The sequence below is a fragment of the Apteryx rowi genome, unplaced genomic scaffold (genome assembly GCF_003343035.1).
Source record: "Apteryx rowi isolate R43461 unplaced genomic scaffold, aptRow1 scaffold_230, whole genome shotgun sequence".
In the NCBI taxonomy this organism is placed as follows: domain Eukaryota; kingdom Metazoa; phylum Chordata; class Aves; order Apterygiformes; family Apterygidae; genus Apteryx; species Apteryx rowi.
In genome coordinates, this window is record NW_020448642.1 from 908,273 (window position 1) to 927,739 (window position 19,467).

At 38.6% G+C, this 19,467-nt stretch overlaps 1 protein-coding gene across 1 annotated transcript in view; it reads right to left on the reverse strand.

The window, feature by feature from the left end:
• Nucleotides 1–17,406: 17,406 nt before the first annotated feature.
• ATG5 (autophagy related 5) overlaps nt 17,407–19,467 on the reverse strand; it is an 85,837-nt gene continuing 83,776 nt past the window's right edge. The window contains exon 8 of the mRNA XM_026065735.1: nt 17,407–18,811. Coding sequence (XP_025921520.1) covers nt 18,675–18,811 — 137 coding nt within the window. The 3' untranslated portion in view covers nt 17,407–18,674. The remainder of the gene's footprint in view (nt 18,812–19,467) is intronic.

The window sequence follows — 19,467 nt, forward strand, 5'->3', positions numbered from 1 at the left end:
AGTTGACCATATCAGTCATCATGCTAACCAGGCCTTTGAGAAGCAAACCTCTTCCCAGTTGCTACAAAGGGGTATTCACTGCAATATTGCTACACCAAAAAGCTTTGCCATATGTTAGAGTTACCAGGTCATCATATTTCCACACGTGACATCCTTCAGCATCAGGAGGTACCTAATGCCTTTGAAAGATACTTGGCAAGTATCTGGGATATGAACCAAGTGCATATCAAAAGCAACCAGGCGGCTCAGTGAGCCGAGGCACACGCACAAGGAGGACCAGCTCTTGCGCCCTCGGCCAAAGCCGTACAAGCGCTTCCATGGAGGTGCAGCAGTGAGTTCCCCACATCCAGGACCTACAGCAGCAACTGCAGAAAGAAAAACAAAAAAAATTAGGCTAAATGATGGCTCACTCATTTTTGCCTCCTCTAAACATGAGATGAACCAGGCAGGAGCTCCTGCAAGGAGCTATTTTATTCAGAGGTCATGGTGCTATGCTGAGCTCCAGCCCAAGAGAGAAACACTGTCCAGCTACCTCTGCTCTGCCTTCTGCCCCTCAGGTATAACCACAGACATAATTTTCTAGCAATTTTCAATGAATGATTTCAAAATGGTAACGGTCTAAACTGAGCTTTAACATTCAGGAAATCTCCAGGCCTGACCCACCCACTCTCGCATGCAGATGATGAAAACAGGGAGCCTCTGCGACTCTGAGCAAGCCACTTAGAAAGTTTCAAGGACCTGGATTAACTGGAAACGAGGTCTTTTAATTTAACTCCTTGCCCCATTGCAGGCCTGGCAGACCTCGCTGGCTCCTTGACAAATAGTTCAAGCACCTATTAACCAAGGAAAAGGTAAAGAGCTTGGGATGCAACATGCTGGATTTCAGTCCAACAGTTTTAAATCTCCTGACCCACAACAGCAGCTTATCTGTGTTTGGAGGTCAAAGACCTGGTAAAGCCCTGCTGAAAGGTGCTCACTGGCACAGAGTCAAACATTTGGATCTTCGGATTAGACTCATTCTTTGTTTCCTTACATGTGGGGCCAAAAGGGCCACAAAAATGGACAGTGACCCTCTAGGGCACGAGCTGGAGTCTGTTTATGCTCATTTTTAACAGCAAAACATATCACTACGAGTACTTCCTTAGCTCACAGGAGCAGGAACCAAATGTTTACAATATACAACTTTGCTGCCTTGTACCATCTTCCAAAATTTAAAACCAGGACCAGCAGTACTCTTTATTTATTGTCCATACCTATCATAAATAAATTCCATCCCAAAGACACCTCAAAGCAAAGCCCATGAGCTGCAGCAGGTGTTTTTCAGTGACCAGGCACATCTGTGTCAGACATGAGGCAGAGGGACGACCCGGGGAACAGCAATCACTGCCCTCACCCGAGACAGGGGTGAGGTGTAAGGGCAGCTGCCTTCCCGCAGCCTGACACTTTGAACCAAGAGGTTTTCCCACGTGCCTCCACGYACACAGCCCCGGAAAAACCTGGCTATTCCTCTTATTCTTTAAGAAAAGTAGAAAAAACAACTGCATAAACTTTCCCATATTCACTTATTACCATGTTAGAGCTGGGCTGAGATATGTATAAAGCAATGTATTTATGCCACTGCCAATACTGCCAACAAAAGCTAAATTACATGATTTTTCTGTAGTCAGCTTGATATTCCAACAGGTTTTAGAGAGAAGGAAATATATTACACATATCCTTCAAGTCCCCTCCTAAACACTGCCAGTGTATAATTTTAGCTTACTCTTATTACTGATCATGTGTAATTGATGCTGAGCCATCCTTTAGCCATCATGAAAGTTATACTATCTATCTAAGCTGTTGCATTACTTTCACTAACTCACTTTATCCAAATATTTTAATATTTCTTCACTGAAAAGGCAGAACAGTAACAAAAGTACATAAAACATATACCAACTCACTTATCAAACCCAAACCTTTTCATTTGACCCAATTAAGTTTCACTCGTAACCTGAAATGCATGGATTCAGAAAAACAAATTACAGTGTAGCTTGATTCTCTGTCCTGATTTCAGAAGCAGTTCGCATTGACTTGCAGAGCATAGTTTCATGTGTACTAATAACACTTAACACAGAAGTTTTTCATCTTAGCTGACTGAAGAAGTAGGACCATTTGTAGCATATAATTAAGCTGTTGAGTTTCCATTGCTGTGAATATGACCTACGTTTTTTCCTCTTTACTCAGCTATGGCTGAAGCTAATATCTGTTCATCAGAATCCTTCTGTTTTGAATCAACGTATCTCCACCTATGCAAATCTGAGAGAAGAAACGCTCACAACTTTGTTCATATCCCCAATAGCTATAGCTTTTCTGTAGAAGCATAAGTCACTGCCACRTTCATGGTTTATGGATATTTCTCTATTCAAAGTCAACTTCTACAGGTTTTCACACAGAAAGCTTACACTAGCCTTATTTCCTCCAAATTTAGTAGCAAAACATCATTATCAGCACTTAATAGGCAAAAGCCTTGCAAAGCGACACCTTAAAAAACTCGATTAAAAGGGTGTCTTGGCATAGTATTAACATTTTCCATATCAACAGCTTCCTGCATGCTTTTCTGCTGATTTTCTTCAAGTCAGCCTTTCTTTCTTCTTGAAAAGAGAAACAAAAATATTAGTGCTTCTTTTAGTTCTGATTCATAACAACTGAAAAGTTCAATGTAGTGCTGCAAATCATATTCTGCTGATCTTACAGGAGCAGGAAGCCCAGCTAGACCAAATCTTTTCATTCATTCATTGCTGCAGAAAAGTTTCTGCTTCTAACCAATGCTCTTTTCAGTACAGGTGAGTGCCTTTGCTCCACTGGTGAGATTGCTTAAGAGTTTTGATTGGAAAGGGCCTTTCCTAGACGCTTGAACCATGATTTTTTCATGCTGCAAGGCATTAGAAAACTGCAAAATTCAGAATCTGTTGAATTCTACCTGTAGAGATAAGGAGGCATTTTCCTATTCCAGAATTGGAATTTGCAACATTATTTACAAAGATGACAAAACCCTCAGCTTTCATTTACTAAATGCTCCACAAATGCAGGCTAAAGCCATAAAGGACACTCAGTGGTCACTGCTGTATCTTAAGCAGGTTGGCCAAATGAGAATAAATAGCTTGTTGATTTAAAGGAAAACCATGAGAGCCCCTCTGCAGTTGCACAATGCATTTTACCTTCTGGAAAACTGCACAAAATGAGCAAACCACTTGTTTAATGATGGATTTCTGTACCTAAATATCTGCTGGTTCCCATTTCCCAGAAGCATAGGGTAACAGTGAATTAGTCAAATTTCACTCTGCCATAGTAACAAAAACCAGCAGTCAAAATAGGGCAGCACAGAGGGATACTATAACCAGCAGTAGTCTTCTGAGGTTAGCATATCTAATCGTTTCCTCGTGTGTTAATTGATTTTTTCCCCTCCTGACATCCCATTACTTCCATGGAGGTGGCAGATCCAAAGAGCTGGAGAGGGATAAACCAAACCCAAATAATTTCTCACATAAAGATTTCTGAGGACCCTGTAATCCTAGGATGTGTTTAGGAAACTCAGAAGTTGGGGAATGTTTCTGCTGCAAAGGGGTTGTGCCTGGTATATGCACTGAGGTATAACCTTTGGAAAGGAAATTGCCRAAAAGGCACAAATCAATGCTGTTCCCAAGAAGAGTAAATGGCAGAGAGGGACCTCACGGGTCTGGACAAACCCTGAATTGTCACAGTCCATGCAAAATCCAAGCCAAGGAGATCAAGAAGTAACAGCACTCTGAATTCATCCTGAACAACTGCCACCATAAAATGGGTTCTCACCTTTCCCTTAAAAGCTCTAGCCTTGGAATTTCTCCCTCAAATGCTTCTGTGGAAATAATGGAAAACATCAAAATATAACCCAAGAATCGATTCAGCTCCTCTGGACATCCCATCTAGGCATTCTTTATGATTTGGGGGGCAGGAGAGAGGAAGCCATGCTGTCTTTTTCTTGCTTCAGATATCAATACCTCAGAGCATACTGAAAGCAATAATTTCCATCTGCCACATAACCTAGAAACCTGAAAATTGCTCTGCTAGTAGAAATCTAATATACTAGTGAGTAACCAGAAGCAACCTACTGCTTTCTTTCATGAATGGTCACAATATTCTGAAGATGCTGCTACTGCAATTTACAGTTCTGATATGTCTAGGAGGGTGGATTTCTGCTACTTGTCTCCAGACTGGTTAGTATATCAAGGGACAGGTGGGAAGAGAACAGAAGAACACAAAATACTGACTACTGCATAAATTAATTTTTCCTTTTGGTCTGCATTTAAAAAAATACTAGACCAGTCAATTTTGTCCCCTTCTTTTGAGGGAAAGCTGCTAACGGCCCCCAATAACTRCTTGCAGAAAGATAAGTGCTTTGAGATGATGAGATTGTTTGTACACACAGCCACCATATGTAGTAAAAAGTAATTTGAGGATGTACTTGTAGGACTTCAGCAGGTACAAACAACAGTTAAAGTCTGCAGTTGCCATAGTTCAGCCCATATGGGTAGTGAAATTGGTCACCGATGTAGTGACTACCGGTCACTATCAGTGAGAGGAGAAGTGTCACTCCACCAATGCACCGCCACTGCCCCTCATGTCATTACCCCTAACTTCTAAGCTGGTGCATCCGTATGTCTGTGCCATGTAACTGCATGTCTGCAGTTACTAAACTTGTCACAGTATTCACCATATATTTCTCAATAAATGAGAAGTGGATGGCTACAAGCAGACAGGCCAAGCAACCATTCTCCAATTGTTACAATAATTGGGATGCCCCAAGATTCTCAGTTATGATAATGAAGTAATTATTGTGGTCTGATCTTGTTGAGATCTTTTGGATATTATCCGTTTCTGATGGTCCAGGGAATTCTGTTATTTTGCTTGACAAAAGAGGCAGAAGCAGTAGGTCTGCGTGATGAATCCTTACATAATCGGCCTCTTTGAGTCATATCAAAGAAGAGGAGCTCTGTCTCAGACTGCAACATTCATTCTACTCTTCTTATCTGTTGGGAGCTGCATTTGCCAGACACAGTATTTTCCAGCAGGGAAAGTTAGATCCAGAATCTCCCTAACCAGAATGCCACCTCCCCCTAACTATATATACTAAACCCAGCCATATCAAGGCAGTCAAGAAAATGGTGCTGCATTGCATTGGTTCAAATTAAACAAGCCAACTGAAAGATTTTTTTTAATTTTATTTACGAGATGTGAAAAAGTTGCCTTCTACTCTCCAAACCATAGTGCTAAATACCAAAAACACTGTGAAAGGGGTGCCTCTATTATTCAAAAATTTTTTGCATTCTTTTGGTAGATTAATTGCATTTAACATTTTGGTTAAACACACAAACAGGCACAGCTTTTTGTTGTTGCTTCAAATGAAGCCAAAAGAGAACAAAGGCATTCAACTGAACCAATTTTGTTTATAAACATATTAATTTTAAGAGTGCTATGTGTACACTTAAAATGAATTTAAAGCAGTCAACCTTTGCAGTATCATGCCCATTTTCACTGYATCCAAATAATCCATAAATCCAGATGCAAGTTGTCACAGACACTTCTCTGGAGAGCCTGGAAAGTTAAAAGTCAATGTTTCCTATTAATTAATAATTGTTTTCAGCTGTTCTGGCAAGTGATTAAAACAAAGTGTCTGTCTTTAATGTTACAATATAAAAGTTTTCTTTAGAGGCCTAAGCGCCAAGTGGGAATTGCCTCATTTGCAGGAAGGTGTCTTACTTGATTGCTTGGAACATCTGTAAGCAAACAAGACGTGCAGATATCATACCTGCCCTTACAATGATTTTCCATAGAGTGTCCATTAAAATTACCTATTGAGCCATTTGAGAGGAACATCAGTTGAGATAATTAAAACTATACTTAATCAAGTATCCTGCTATATGAAAGAGTTTTTCTAAGCTCTCCCATAAATAAACTGTACAGGTTGTGCATCATTTACCAAAATGCCATCTTGTCAACTTAATATCAAATATCCTTTAAACTACAGTGTTTTAACTTTTACGGTGCAAAACATTATAGCACCTTCTTTCCTTCCAAACTCTAAACCATTATCAAGATATTACCAACACATTGCATGATATACGAGCAGATGATAGTTAAACATTACAGCGATTCCATTAGTTCCTCCTCCACAGCAGGATTCAACGCTGCTTCACTTGCCAAGGCCCCTTGTGGCTTGCAGGGATCCACATTATTCCTGTTTCTCTCCAGTGGCTACATCTGACCACCGAAGGAGAGAGCAGCTGGTGCCTGATATCAGAGGAGGTAGGTCATCCTTAACTGACTTCCATCACTTTTAAAGTGTGGCAACAAGCAAAATAACGCAGCTCTGGAAGAGTGGGCCAGGACACTGTTTTCATGAAAGTGGTGTGAGGTTTTGGGGTTCCTTTTCAATTTCCATAATAACCCTGCCAAACTGGGTTGGACCAGTCTATTGAAATACTCCTCTTGCTTCCAGCTTATTTGAAACTTCTGCCCAGGCTATTGCAACTCACTGTATCCAAAGCATGSACGTTGCATAAGCAGTTGGGCCTGTGCTTAAGTCCCTCCCTTGGCTTCCAACCTATTTTTAAATGTCAGTTCAAGGATTTGATTCCAGTTTTCCAAGAAAATATTGCTTATAATCAAAGACTGAAATTCCACCTACCCACCATCAGATCTACTAGGCTTCTCTAGGACAATACTGATCTCCAAAAGTTGAGCGGAGGATAAAGTATTCTCCTTATAGTCACATCATCTTTTATCAATCAAAGTCTTTCAAATGAATCAAGACCAATCGAAACCAATCAAGATTAATCAATCCTTTTGGGGGGGGGACCCAAAGGCTTCTATTAGCAGTGTCAGACCATCTTTAGTAAACACAGCAAACGCTTCAGCTTTGAGAAAGACCTTCCACCGTAAGCAGTGCTTATGGGCAAAATCCTTTATTCCTAAGCTTCTACCAATTGATTCTCCCAGTAAAATTGAAATAAAAGTTCTCATGGAAGCAGAACTTTCACATCCCTGCAAACGGAGGACAACAGATCCCATGGCACAAACTGAAGAACTCTGCTTGCAAAGTGGAAGGTGTTCACATTAAGATAAACAACAGTAAAACCCCTAGTTATCTTCCCACCTTCCCAAACACCGGACAATTACAACTGAGAAATCTTTCTTTTCTGCTGCATCAAGAAACTTGTGGAACTATTGAAAGTACAGGATTTGAGCTCCTCCCATTCTGGTACACCACAAGAGTTGTTGCTAGCTCCTTCTAGCTTTTGGCTTCTGGCTCTAGTTCTAAGAACTCTTGAGATATTCTTCATATGTTGATGCAGGATTTTTTTTGGACTAAATAGCAAACTTTATATCCATCTCTGCAAGGCAATGAACCCAGATAAAGCTGCAGACTTGTTCTGAGCAAGCAGCAACGTGGATGTTTTCAGGGAACTAAAAGGCTGGGGAATGCTTTACTGACAGAAATCAAAAGACCAGGATGAGAATGATAGTCAGTTATTTTTCTGAAGAAGAAGATCCTTCCACCAGTACACCCTTTCTACATGATGCAAATGCTGTTTGATATAAATAGGTCCCTAAGAAGAAAACTAAAGGTAAGGATGGGTACTCAAGTTCATTACTCTAGGATAAAATAATTAATCATTTTCACACTCTCACTCCCATGTCAATGCTAGAGAAAGCACCCTATTCTTACTGAGACATAAGCAACCTGTTTACCTTGGGACACCGGGAGGTAAAAGTTAGCTATCTCTGGGTAACTCTGAAAAGCAAACACCCTTGTTTATTATGTGGCAACTGTGGCACATGCCCATACCTTAAGATGTTAAGGATCTTCTCTCTTATTTGATGGTATCCACATCCACTTCAATGTAGTGTCTTCACAAAACATTAGGATCAAAGTAGAACACCTAAACATATTACAGTTCATGCTAAACAAGTATTATATTCAAGATTAAGAATGCATTTTTATCCTATGCAGGCAGCATCTCGCAGAAAAGAGTCACCTGCTGATGCTGCAAACTGGATGTCTTTGATTATTTCAGCATCTTCTAGTGATGAATAAACTCCCTTTAAAAAATACACATATTTTTTCTTGAACTCTCAAGCCTCCTGATAGCATCAAATGTTTGGGAACAGAAGCTGTATGTGGTTTTGAAGCACTGTTAATTACACACAGTAACACAAGCAAGGACTGATGAGGGTGCCGGGAGAGGGAGGGGAACTGTGTAATGCTATTATGGGCCTCCTCGATATGCCATCACGTGATCTTGATTAGTCTTTCTTTTTGAAAGTTTACAGAAAGTTGATTGCACAAAGACAGCAAAAGAAGTGTGAATGAAGGTAGGTAAAAGACTTTGTAGATACTTCAATTTACTTCAGTGCCAATTTTTAAAGTGAATTTAATTTACACCTCCTGTTATCTAGCTAGCACCTTGTGTGATTACCCAGACCAAGTCTCTGTCAGAGAAACTTGAAAGACCTAAATTTCAGAAAACCCTGAAATGATAGCTCAAGACTTAGTCTTCACACCCAGTAGCTATACTTCACTTTTTCATCAATCAAAGTATGCAACAAAAAAAGAAAGGGCTATATTATGAAAAATGGTGACATCTAGATGGGGGAGGGGTGCAAGTAGGTAGGCCTCAGGTATAGAAATGTTTTTTTTCCCCTGACCTCATTTCAAGAGACATCAAACTCAGAACGCTTCACAGAGGCCAGAGGGGATCTGATTTCCTGCTGCATCTCCCAGAGGAAGCCAACCTCAGCAGAACCTATGAATGCATTCACGTTTCAGCAAGCGATAAAAGAACAAGGAATTCCTCTTACTGACATACAAAGAAACACCCACAACATATTTCAAGGAAATTGTAAGAAGACACATTAGGATCTTGCCCTCTTACCATTTAAATAATTGAATGCATGACCAGAAGTAGGACACCACTAATTTCACTGAAAACAGACATTATGATTTCTTAGTAAAGGACATTTGAGCAATACATTAAGCTGATTTTTTTTTTACTGCCACAATGGCTATTGTCCCGGTGATTTCCTCAACAGCTGACAAGTGCACTTACGTTTTACATGCAGTAAAACAAAACTGGATAGTTTCAGTAAGGGAGCAGATGCCCCAAATTGGCTGAGAATCTGCCTGAATGGTTCAGCAAAAACCTATCACAGCAGAAAGGTAAAAGTCCTTGTGCAATTTCTTATTTAAAGGTGGCAAACTGTAGAGAGCAGAAATGCTAGTGATTCAAAACAACATGTCCTCTTCCTACAGTCTGATTATGAGTATTTGCATCTTTTTCTACAACTAAGCCCAATAAAATGTCACCTTATTCTGATTGGCAGATGAAATAGAAGTAGCTTGTGATCAAAACTGGTTTTGATATTTATTATACATTGAAACTTTATTCTGCTATTATGTATGAAATATTCATAAAAGTATAAAAGATACTTCAAAACCGTAAAGCAATTAACTTCCATGACACAACGTTCCCCAAATGAATCCATCATCTGCTCCATGAGCAAAAAAGAAATGCCAGTAATTCAGTTTTACACAACACAACACATCAGGAAACAGTAACAAAAAATGGTTATGCAAACCTTGTCTAAATTCTGTGCAGTATCTCCTGATTCTTAGCAGTTGAATATTCAAGGCTCAGATCTAGGATCTGCTGCAGAGAAAGAAGTCCTGAAACGATCTTTTTTTTTTAAATAAAGGCCTTCTTAAGCAACATGCTAAAATAACTAGGTAAAATATACCCTCTTAATTATATTGTTCGCTCCAAGGAACAGCAGGACTGTGAAAGACTAGAGGTGTCAGACACTGCACTTAGCACGTGAAAGCCAGCACACCAGGTTCGTGGAAAGGAAGGAAAGGAAAACACACGGTGGAAGCTCTAAGATTATGAGTGAACACGAAATCGTGGCGAGATAAAGAATCCAACCCTGTCATTTCCCTCCCCACTAATTGCTTTTCTCTCAAGCCCCACCTTCACTGTTTTTTTCTTCTTGTTGCCCTATTCCCTCCTCTGCACGTCTCTCTCACCGCTTTCCTACAGGGCTACCCAGTTTGTGGTAACAGCCAGGAAAAACTAACTTGCGCTTCAGATGTAGAAGGAGAAGCTTAAAAGAAGAGTCAGAGAGTGCTCTGAAGATCAGGGTTTTAGTCACGTTCACTTTTACAGTTATTGCTATCACACGTGCAAGAAGAAAAGACAACTTCAGAGCAAGAGGCAGGGCTCAAGCTGATCTCTACTCACCTGAAGTCATGGATTAAAAAAAGAGAGGAAGCAAATTTAGAAAATAATGAGTTTGCAAGTAAGGGACAAAACTGGTATAATAAAATTGTCACAGTGGAAATAATGAACAACCCATACAACTTCCTGGGGCAGAGCAGCACTTCAGAGCCCTTGGGCCACCCCCACTGTCTGATCTCTGCCTCTGATTTGCCTTGAACACACTGGGATAAACTTTAAAATGAAGGAACATTAGCTTATTTTGCTAATTTTGAACTGTGGAAAAAAATCCAGTGAGGGTGTGTATACATACGACTGATGGAAATCAAACCTCTGAAGTGCAGATTATGTTAATTAAAGCTAGAATAGCATGTAAGATGTATGTTTCTGACTGACAGTTTCCATTCTGATCTTTAATTCTGTAGTGATGAAAATACACACGAGTGCCTCTGTTTGGCTCCYGTGTTGAAAGAATTGTGTTTCTTTAAAAGGCAGCTGGGACACTACTGACCCTAAGCAGCAAAATCCCAATATAAGCAAGCAGAATGTAACGCAAAAGAGCACTTGGCTTCTCTATATTGTTTTTCATTTGCAGAACCCTCAAGAGTGTCCACAAAGTATCTCCACTTGGAAAAAAAGTGAAGAGCAGCTTCAGAGCTGAGGATCCCATCCACATCCCCTGCTCTCGCTCCAGGATCCTATTTGCTGAACCACACTGCACCCAGCGTTTTCTGTGACACACGTGCAATGAAATATGGCATCATCAGTTTTGTGTTAGGTTTGTGAGCACCCTCACTGGTGCCTCTCACTTTCAGGCACCAACTGAAGGCTTCACAAGTAAAAGCAGGTGAAGCTTTGTCAGGCAGCTAACAGGAAAAAAAAAAAGAAGCCCTGTAAGCAGGTTTTCATTTCCATAATTAATTACACAGTAAACATAAATGCACTGTTTCTCATAAAACCATCTCATGCATATGACAAGGGCAATTAAAAGGGATGGGGGTGAGGATTTAGATAACAAAGCTATTGACTGTTTTTTTTCCAGCACAGCCTAGTTTTCTTTGAAGGAAGACCTAACTTCTAGTAGCTTTTAAGATGCACATGTGAACTTGCAAAACATATTTCACAAAATCTAGTGAACAATCCTCCAAATTCTAGGAGATGCAAAACGTCACACTTCAGCTTTACCCCTTCCACTGTATGAACTCAGAATTATCACAAATACTAAGATGGGAATATAATGTGTCTTAGTAACTAGATCATACATTTGTTCCCACAGCTGATTCATTTTATTGCACCTGTTGACCTGCATTAGTGAAACGATGCAAGGATTAAGGCTTTTGAATGTCTTCAAAGGCAGGCGCTGTTTTAAAATCTGATGCATTTTGGCAGTTTTGAGTGCAGTGAAGTCAAGCCCCTCCAACCTCCAGGTTTAGCCTGGCATTTGACTGCCTGTCATTCTGCCCTGAGTGCTTTTTATCCAATATAAATACTATTTAAATAACGTGGAAAACCGTACCTTTAAACTTCATATAATTGCTAGCTATTTATGTATATATATAAAAAACAGAACTACATAAAACTAATCTTCATTTACCTGTTTGCATAGCTGTATTTGAAAGAACTTATTCTTTTGTGTTCTTTAATCTACTGCTTAAAAAAATTGGTGTTTCATTTCACAGTTAAAATAGCTGAATTACCTGAATCTTGCAGGCATGAAAGGGGAAGGAAGGAAAGAAAACATACATCTCGTGATCACTTTAAACTCTTCTTTCACAGACTAACATGATAGTATGACTTAAAACTACAAAAATCTGAAATCTACTTCTGAGCATTTGAAACTTCACATCTTTTTACATCTCTAAAGAGATATTACTCAGGTTTAGTATGACATTTTGAAATGTCACCAACACTGTCTCAAAACCAGAAGTTTTAACACAGAACAGACACCTACCTGCTTTAATTTGGAAATCCATTCTGTATGTGATATGAGATTCTAAAAACCACTGTACATATCCTTTCCCATCCTTAGTTAGAGAGAGAAAAAAAAAAAGGCAGTTCACTTCAGGAACCCCCTTCCTGTCCAAATAATCAGGGACTGCTAAAATCAATGGCTTAAGCCACTTTCTGAAATCCTTTTTATCATCCTGATACAGCCACAAACTTTGAATCATACATATTTTTAAATCAGCAAATATTTTCCCCTGAAATAAACTTTCTTCATGTCAAGAAAATAACATTGTTTTCTCCATAACGGCCTTTCAGAGTAATTTTGTTTTTGCTGGAAGGCAGAAGTTGGAAAATGTGGTAGTACATGCCAGAGAGTCACTCAAACTCCACATTTCATCCATTTGCAATACCAAAAGCATGGCACTCGCAGGAGACCTCCCAGTCACGAACTTGGTTCTCCTTCTAGCACAGTTTGATAATCAATATCAATATTAGGCTTATGCAAGTATGCAATCAATCTTAACTTCTACATATACAGGCATACCTCGCTTTATTGCGCTTTGCTTTATTGCGCTTAGCAGATACTGCATTTTTTACAAATTGAAGGTTTGTGGCAACCCTGCGTCRAGCAAGTCTATCGGCACCATTTTTCCAACAGCATGTGCTCACTTCATGCCTCTGTGACACATTTTGGTAATTCTTGCAATATTTCAAATGTTTTCATTATTATTATATCTGTTATGGTGACCTGTGATCAGTGATCTTTGATGTTACTATTGTAATTGTGTTGGGGCRCCACGAAACATGCCCATATGAGACAGCGAACTTTATTGATAAATGTTGTGTGTGTTCTGACTGCTCCACCGACCGGCCGTTCCCCCGTCTCTCTCCCTCTACTCGGGCCTCCCTGTTCCTTGARATACAACAATATTGAAATTAGGCCAATTAGTAACCCTACAATGGCCTCTCAGTGTTCAAGTGAAAGGAAGAGTCGCACGTCTCTCACTTGAAATCCAAAGCTAGAAACAATGAAGCTTAGTGAGGAAGGCATGTCGAAAGCTGAGAGAGGCTGAAAGCTCGGCCTCTTGTGCCAAACAGCGAGCCACGTTGTGAATGCAAAGGAAAAGGTCTTGAAGGAAATTCAAAGTGCTACTCCGGGGCACACACAAACGATAAGAAAGCAAAACAGCCTTACTGCTGATATGGAGAACATTTTAGTGGTCTGGATAGAAGATCAAACTAGCCACAACATTCCCTTAAACCAAAGACTAATCCAGGGCAAGGCCCTAACTCTCTTCAACTCTGTGAAGGCTGAGAGAGGTGAGGAAGCTGCAGAAGAAAAGTTTGAAGCTAGCAGAGGTTGGTTCCTGAGGTTTAAGGAAAGAAGCCGTCTCCATAACATAAAAGTGCAAGGTGAAGCAGCAAGTGCTGATGTAGAAGCTGCAGCAAGTTATCCAGAAGATCTAGCTAAGAGAATTGATGAAGGTGGCTACACTAAACAACAGATTTTCACTGTAGACGAAACAGCCTTATTCCAACAGCCTGGAAGAAGATGCCATCTAGGACTTTCATAGCTAGATAGGAGAAGTCAATGCCTAGCTTCAAAGGACAGACTGACTCTCTTGTTAGGGGCTAATGCAGCTGGTGACTTTAAGTTGAAGCCAATGCTCGTTTACCATGCCGAAAATCCTAGGGCCCTTAAGAATTATGCTGAATCTACTCTGCCTGTGCTCTATAAACAGAACAACAAAGCCTGGATGACAGCACATCTGTTTACAACATGCAAACTGAATTACAACTGAATGTTTTAAGCCCACCATTGAGACCTACTGCTCAGAAAAAAAGGTTCCTTTCAAAATATTACTGCTCATTGACAATGCACCTGGTCACCCAAGAGCATGGAGGTGTACAATGAGATTAATGTTGTTTTCATGCCTGCTAACACAACATCCATTCTGCAGTCCATGGATCAAGGAGTAATTTCAACATTCAAGTCTTATTAAGAAATACATTTCGTAAAGCTATAGCTGCAGGAGATAATGATTCTTCTGATGGATCTGGGCAAAGTAAATTGAAAACCTTCTGGAAAGGATTCACCATTGTAGATGCCATTAAGAACATTCATGATTCATGGGAGGAGGTCAAAATATCAACATTAACAGGAGTTTGGAAGAAGTTGATTCCAACCCTCATGGATGACTTGGAGGGGCTCAAGACTTCAGGGAGGAAATAACTGCAGATGTGGTGGAAATAGCAAGAGAACTAGAATTAGAAGTGGAGCCTAAAGGTGTGACTGAATTGCTGCAATCTCATGATAAAACTTTGATGGATGAGGAGTTGCTTCTTATAGATGAGCAAAGAAAGTGGTTTCTTGAGATGGAAGCTACTCCTGGTGAAGATGCTGTGAACACTGTTGAAATGACAACAAAGGATTTAGAATATTACATAAACTTAGTTGATAAAGCAGCGGCAGGGTTGGAGAGGACTGACTCCAATTTTGAAAGAAGTTTTATTGTGGGTAAAACGCTATCGAACAGCATCACATGCTACAGCGAAACCTTCATGAAAGGAAGAGTCAATCGATGCGGCAAACTTCACTGCTGTCTTATTTTAAGAAATTGCCACAGCCAACCCAGCCTTCAGCAATCACCACCCTGATCAGCCAGCAGCCATCAACATTGAGGCAAGACCCTCCATCAGCAAAAATATTACGACTCGCTGAAGGCTCAGATGATGGTTAGCATTTTTTAGCAATAAAGTATTTTTTAATTAAGGTATGTACATTCTTTTTTAGACTTAATGCTATTGCACACTTATTATAGTGTAAACATAACTTCTATATGCACTGAAAAACCAAAAAATTTGTGTGACTCACTTTATTGCGAAATTTGCTTTATTGTGGTGGTCTGGAATCGAACCCGCAAAATCTCTGAGGTATGCCTGTAGTAGTATATGAATAAACACATTTTCTACATTACTACTATATTTTTAAGTAAAATGACACCTAGATTGTTTGAAGAGTTTAAAGTGACTGTTGTACATAATGTTCAATTTGGAAAGTACCTATGAAAAGGATTCATCTGTCTTCTTTGTTAAGCCTCTTGATTTGCTAAATTATCACTGACAAACATGTTACACGTTTGTTTAAAACACTCTAAAGCAAAGAGTCACTTTCTAGGCCTAAGAGTGTGCCAATACACTTGTACATCTGAGATGCAGATTTTCCTAAATACCAAAATCAGAAAACCATCAAAATGGAAGTCATCATCAGTGCCATAAACAAGGATTTGTCGCTCAGATGTCATTCACCATAGAAGGAAGTGAAAAATGCCATAATTATTATACTGCAAATAAACAATACTGGAAGTGATGRTCACAACTGCTCATCAGCTGATAGCTATCTGGCTGTCAGGGCAAAACACACAGGGACACAGAACCGAAAGGACTTCCCCAGTCCCCGACCCCAGTGACAGCTGGCACAGGCAACCAGCTCTTACTCTTTTCATACATCAATCTTCATATTCACTTATTCCACAGCTTCTAAAACTCTTAGCAGAGGAGTAGTTTTCCTTGACATAGGTTTATTAATAGCTAGTTTACACTGCATGTTTCTCTCTGCCTGAGTTGTCCTTAAAATTTAATATTTCTTCACGTTCCTACAAGTTCTTCCAATCATACCAATACATATTCCCAAAAGGGACAGTGAATGCAGCAACAAGCCATTTTTTGCCTTTTTTTAAAGCTATGCTTTACCTTGTTCATTGGCTACACTTCAATTCTAAACTTACAGGAATGTGTGTTTATTTGGCACTTTTCATTAGCGCTGAAATTAATTTAGTGAGTGAAATTAATTTAGTGAGTACACTGAAATTAATTTAGTGAGAAATCTAGTGAGAAATTGATTTAGTGAGACTTTGACCAATTTTGATTAAATCTGTTTTCTTCAGAAGTTATAGAAAATATGTAATTATGCCACAGTGCACCTTCTGTTACTATTATTATTCACACAGTAAGACAGTAAAAATAAAATAGAAAAATATCATATGATTAAAATCAGATAAAGCAAAGACATCACTTCATTTTTGTAATGTTATGCTTTTGTTCAGACACATCCTTCTACCAGTTCTACATAAACACAAAATTTATTTACTTTAGTACTAGTAAATGTTTTCCTTCTGTCACTCCATCACACAAAGATCCTTATTTAGCTGGAAATAAAGACAGACTCAAACTTTATTTCATTTTTTAATAAAGTTTAAATAGTTAAAATAAGAGGAAAGAGTACGTTTTAAAGCCAAGCTTTTTGTTGTTTGTTTCATGCCAGGCCTTAAAAGTTGGATTTACTAGCAAACACAGGCCATGAGAAGAGAGCTGTACAGTTAAAATGCTGGTGTAGAATATGTTAAAGGAGGCAGTGACTTACTCCAGTTTACCTTAAAACAAAAGAAAGCCTTTAGAGTTATTTTGTTTGTTTTTGTTTTTTTTTAAATGCACTACCTCTTATATTTATTCTGAATAATGGAAAATTATCCCTACAAAAGGTTTTTTTTTTTTAAATATGAATACTCTACAAAATATTTGTTTTATCCATTGGCAGTACGTTGAAATTCTCCAGAATATTGAGATGTGGCTGCCTACAAAAGTTTATAAATGCCAATCCAACACTGTAACAAAAATTCCAAACAGAGCTGAATATTAGAATAATTCAACCAAATCATCCCACTATAAGAATATTATATTTCAGTTCTTCAAGAACAGAGATCAACATGTTTTGTTTCATTTTAAAAATTCTTCATGACCCGCAGAATACAGCATGTGTTTGTTTCACTTTTCTCCTTCCATTGCCTTAATGCTATTTCCTCATTTACATTTAAAACACTATTTGTTCTATCGAGGTGTTTGTGCCCTTGGGGTTTTTCTAGCCTCAGTTTTACCCTTGCCCAAAGAAATCCTCTCCTCTTCTCCTTAAAGAGGTTTTTGATTGATTTGCTTTGATTTTCATTTTCTTCTTTTTCAGATACAGGTAAGTGTCCTACCATAAAGGCAGCGTGGAAACAAAACAGAATGGCAGCAGCAATGGGAGCTGCCAGAACATTTGCGAGCCAAGATTCACTAAGAACTTCAACAGCTACTCTTTTTCAAAGAAAAATGTCATATTTTCTTTAGAAAATGTACTTGATATGTTTATAGTAAACATACTCTTGTGCCACAAACAACCAAAAACTGTAGACAAAGCAATATGGCACACAGTTTGATGAATTTAACACAACGTGAAAAAAATAGCAGAATTCTAGTAGCAGCTGTAATGGTAACAAACATTTAAAAACCAAAGCAATCCAATAACCTAAAAATACATCTGCTAAATTGAGGAAAAATCTATGCAATGAGATTATAAGCTTTTAAGTTTCAGACTGATTACCCAGGGACCACAGCAGAAAAATAAACTCAGATGTAAAGAAGTATTAGTTTGGAAAAGCCTCAGCTTCCCAAAATTCAAAATTATTAAAAAGCAATACATCTGTTCATCATACTATGATTTAACTGTTTTCTAGTCTATGGGAATAAAGAGCAGGATACAATAGTTTGCAACATCCATTTACTTTTTTTTTTTTTAAACTGATTTAAGAAAATATTCTCGCAAAAAAATTTAGATGAGCACAAAGAAATGCCATGACAAATCCTGAGACAAATTATCCTACATCATTGCTATTCTATGAAAACTGGTTTGAATAATAAACATACTGGAGTACATTAAGTGACTGCATACAAATCAAAAGTATTTGTAAATTATTAAGTTGTGCATGTTTTTAAATGACAAAACACACTCATGAGTTTACTTTAAAATCTCTCACTGCTTGTTATCAAAGTTAAAAGATCATTTGCATACCAATACACATACTGTAAACATGAAATTCTCATTAAGGAAAGATGGGTTTACAGTAATTTGATCTTTTACAAAAAGCTATTGGTAACTGAATCTCTCAGTGTCTAACTTTCTAGAAAATTAAACCAATGTTTCCACTCTCCAAGCTGAAACACAACCGCTTTAGGAAATACCCCTGTTTATTTGTTAATCAGAAATACAATCAAGTGGCATATTTCCATTTGCTCTTCAGGCTGACAGTTTCAGCTTCATTCTATTTTACAAGAAAACAGCAGACTTGCAGAAGTTCTGTAAAGTCTTTCATATCGCAACTGAAGTTTAATTACAGCAGTGAAGAAAAGCAGTGGTGATGCAAAGTAAGATCAGCCCCATTGCCCCTATCTGCTGATAGGATCTCTCTTCCTGTTTGGCTCGCAGCAGTGAGGACTCTTGTTTTGTTTCGTTTTTTGTTTTTTCTGGTCGGACTGCCTCCATCAAGACTGACAGAAGCAAAAAGTTGACATGCCCTTATAATTCGAGCTTCAGAATGATCCTTATGCCAATATAGCTGACCGTCAATCAGTAGGCTGGGGAATGATACTAATGTGAAGAAAATTATCTGGATAGCTCATATGTTCACTTAGCCACTGTATTGGTGTTTCCAGCATTGGCTCAATTCCATGAATCATCACTTGAGTCTTCATTTCTCCATCTAATTCAAAGAAAAAGAGAACCACTAAGGCACCATTCAAAATTCACAGAAAGATTAAACATATAGTTAACTTACAGTAGACATAATTGGTGTTACAGTTTAACATTTAACAGAATGAAAAGCAGGAAACATTGGTATGGAGAAAGCTGAGAATTGTATCATCTAAAACAGAAACCTTGAGCTAAAATTAATTCCAAGAAATATCTGGTTAAAATGAAAGTGCCACTCTTCTTTAATACTTGCAACTTTTTCCAACAGCTTCCTGTTAACCCAGTTAAGGCACATCCATCTCTCCCAGTTATAGCCATATGAGATTTGCACAGCTCCTGCTTCAGACATTGAGCTTCCTAAAAATACAACTTTAGGAGCAAGATTTAATACTTTACATGTAATAGAGCTTTTTCAGCAGAACACATGTAGTATGCCATGATATCTACCACCAAAAATGTGTTTCTTCCTGAAGTGATCTTATTTTGCTATGAATTACATACTTAAATATCTAGCAACATTACTGAGAATTACTCAAAGGCTAAGTTGGCACCAACTTTTTCTCACTTAGTTTCATCTCGTGGAAAAGCTATGTTAGTAAATGATTCCCAGTATGACAAGAATATATTCAAAGAATATTTCAATTCTTTTTATTTATACTTGTCCCA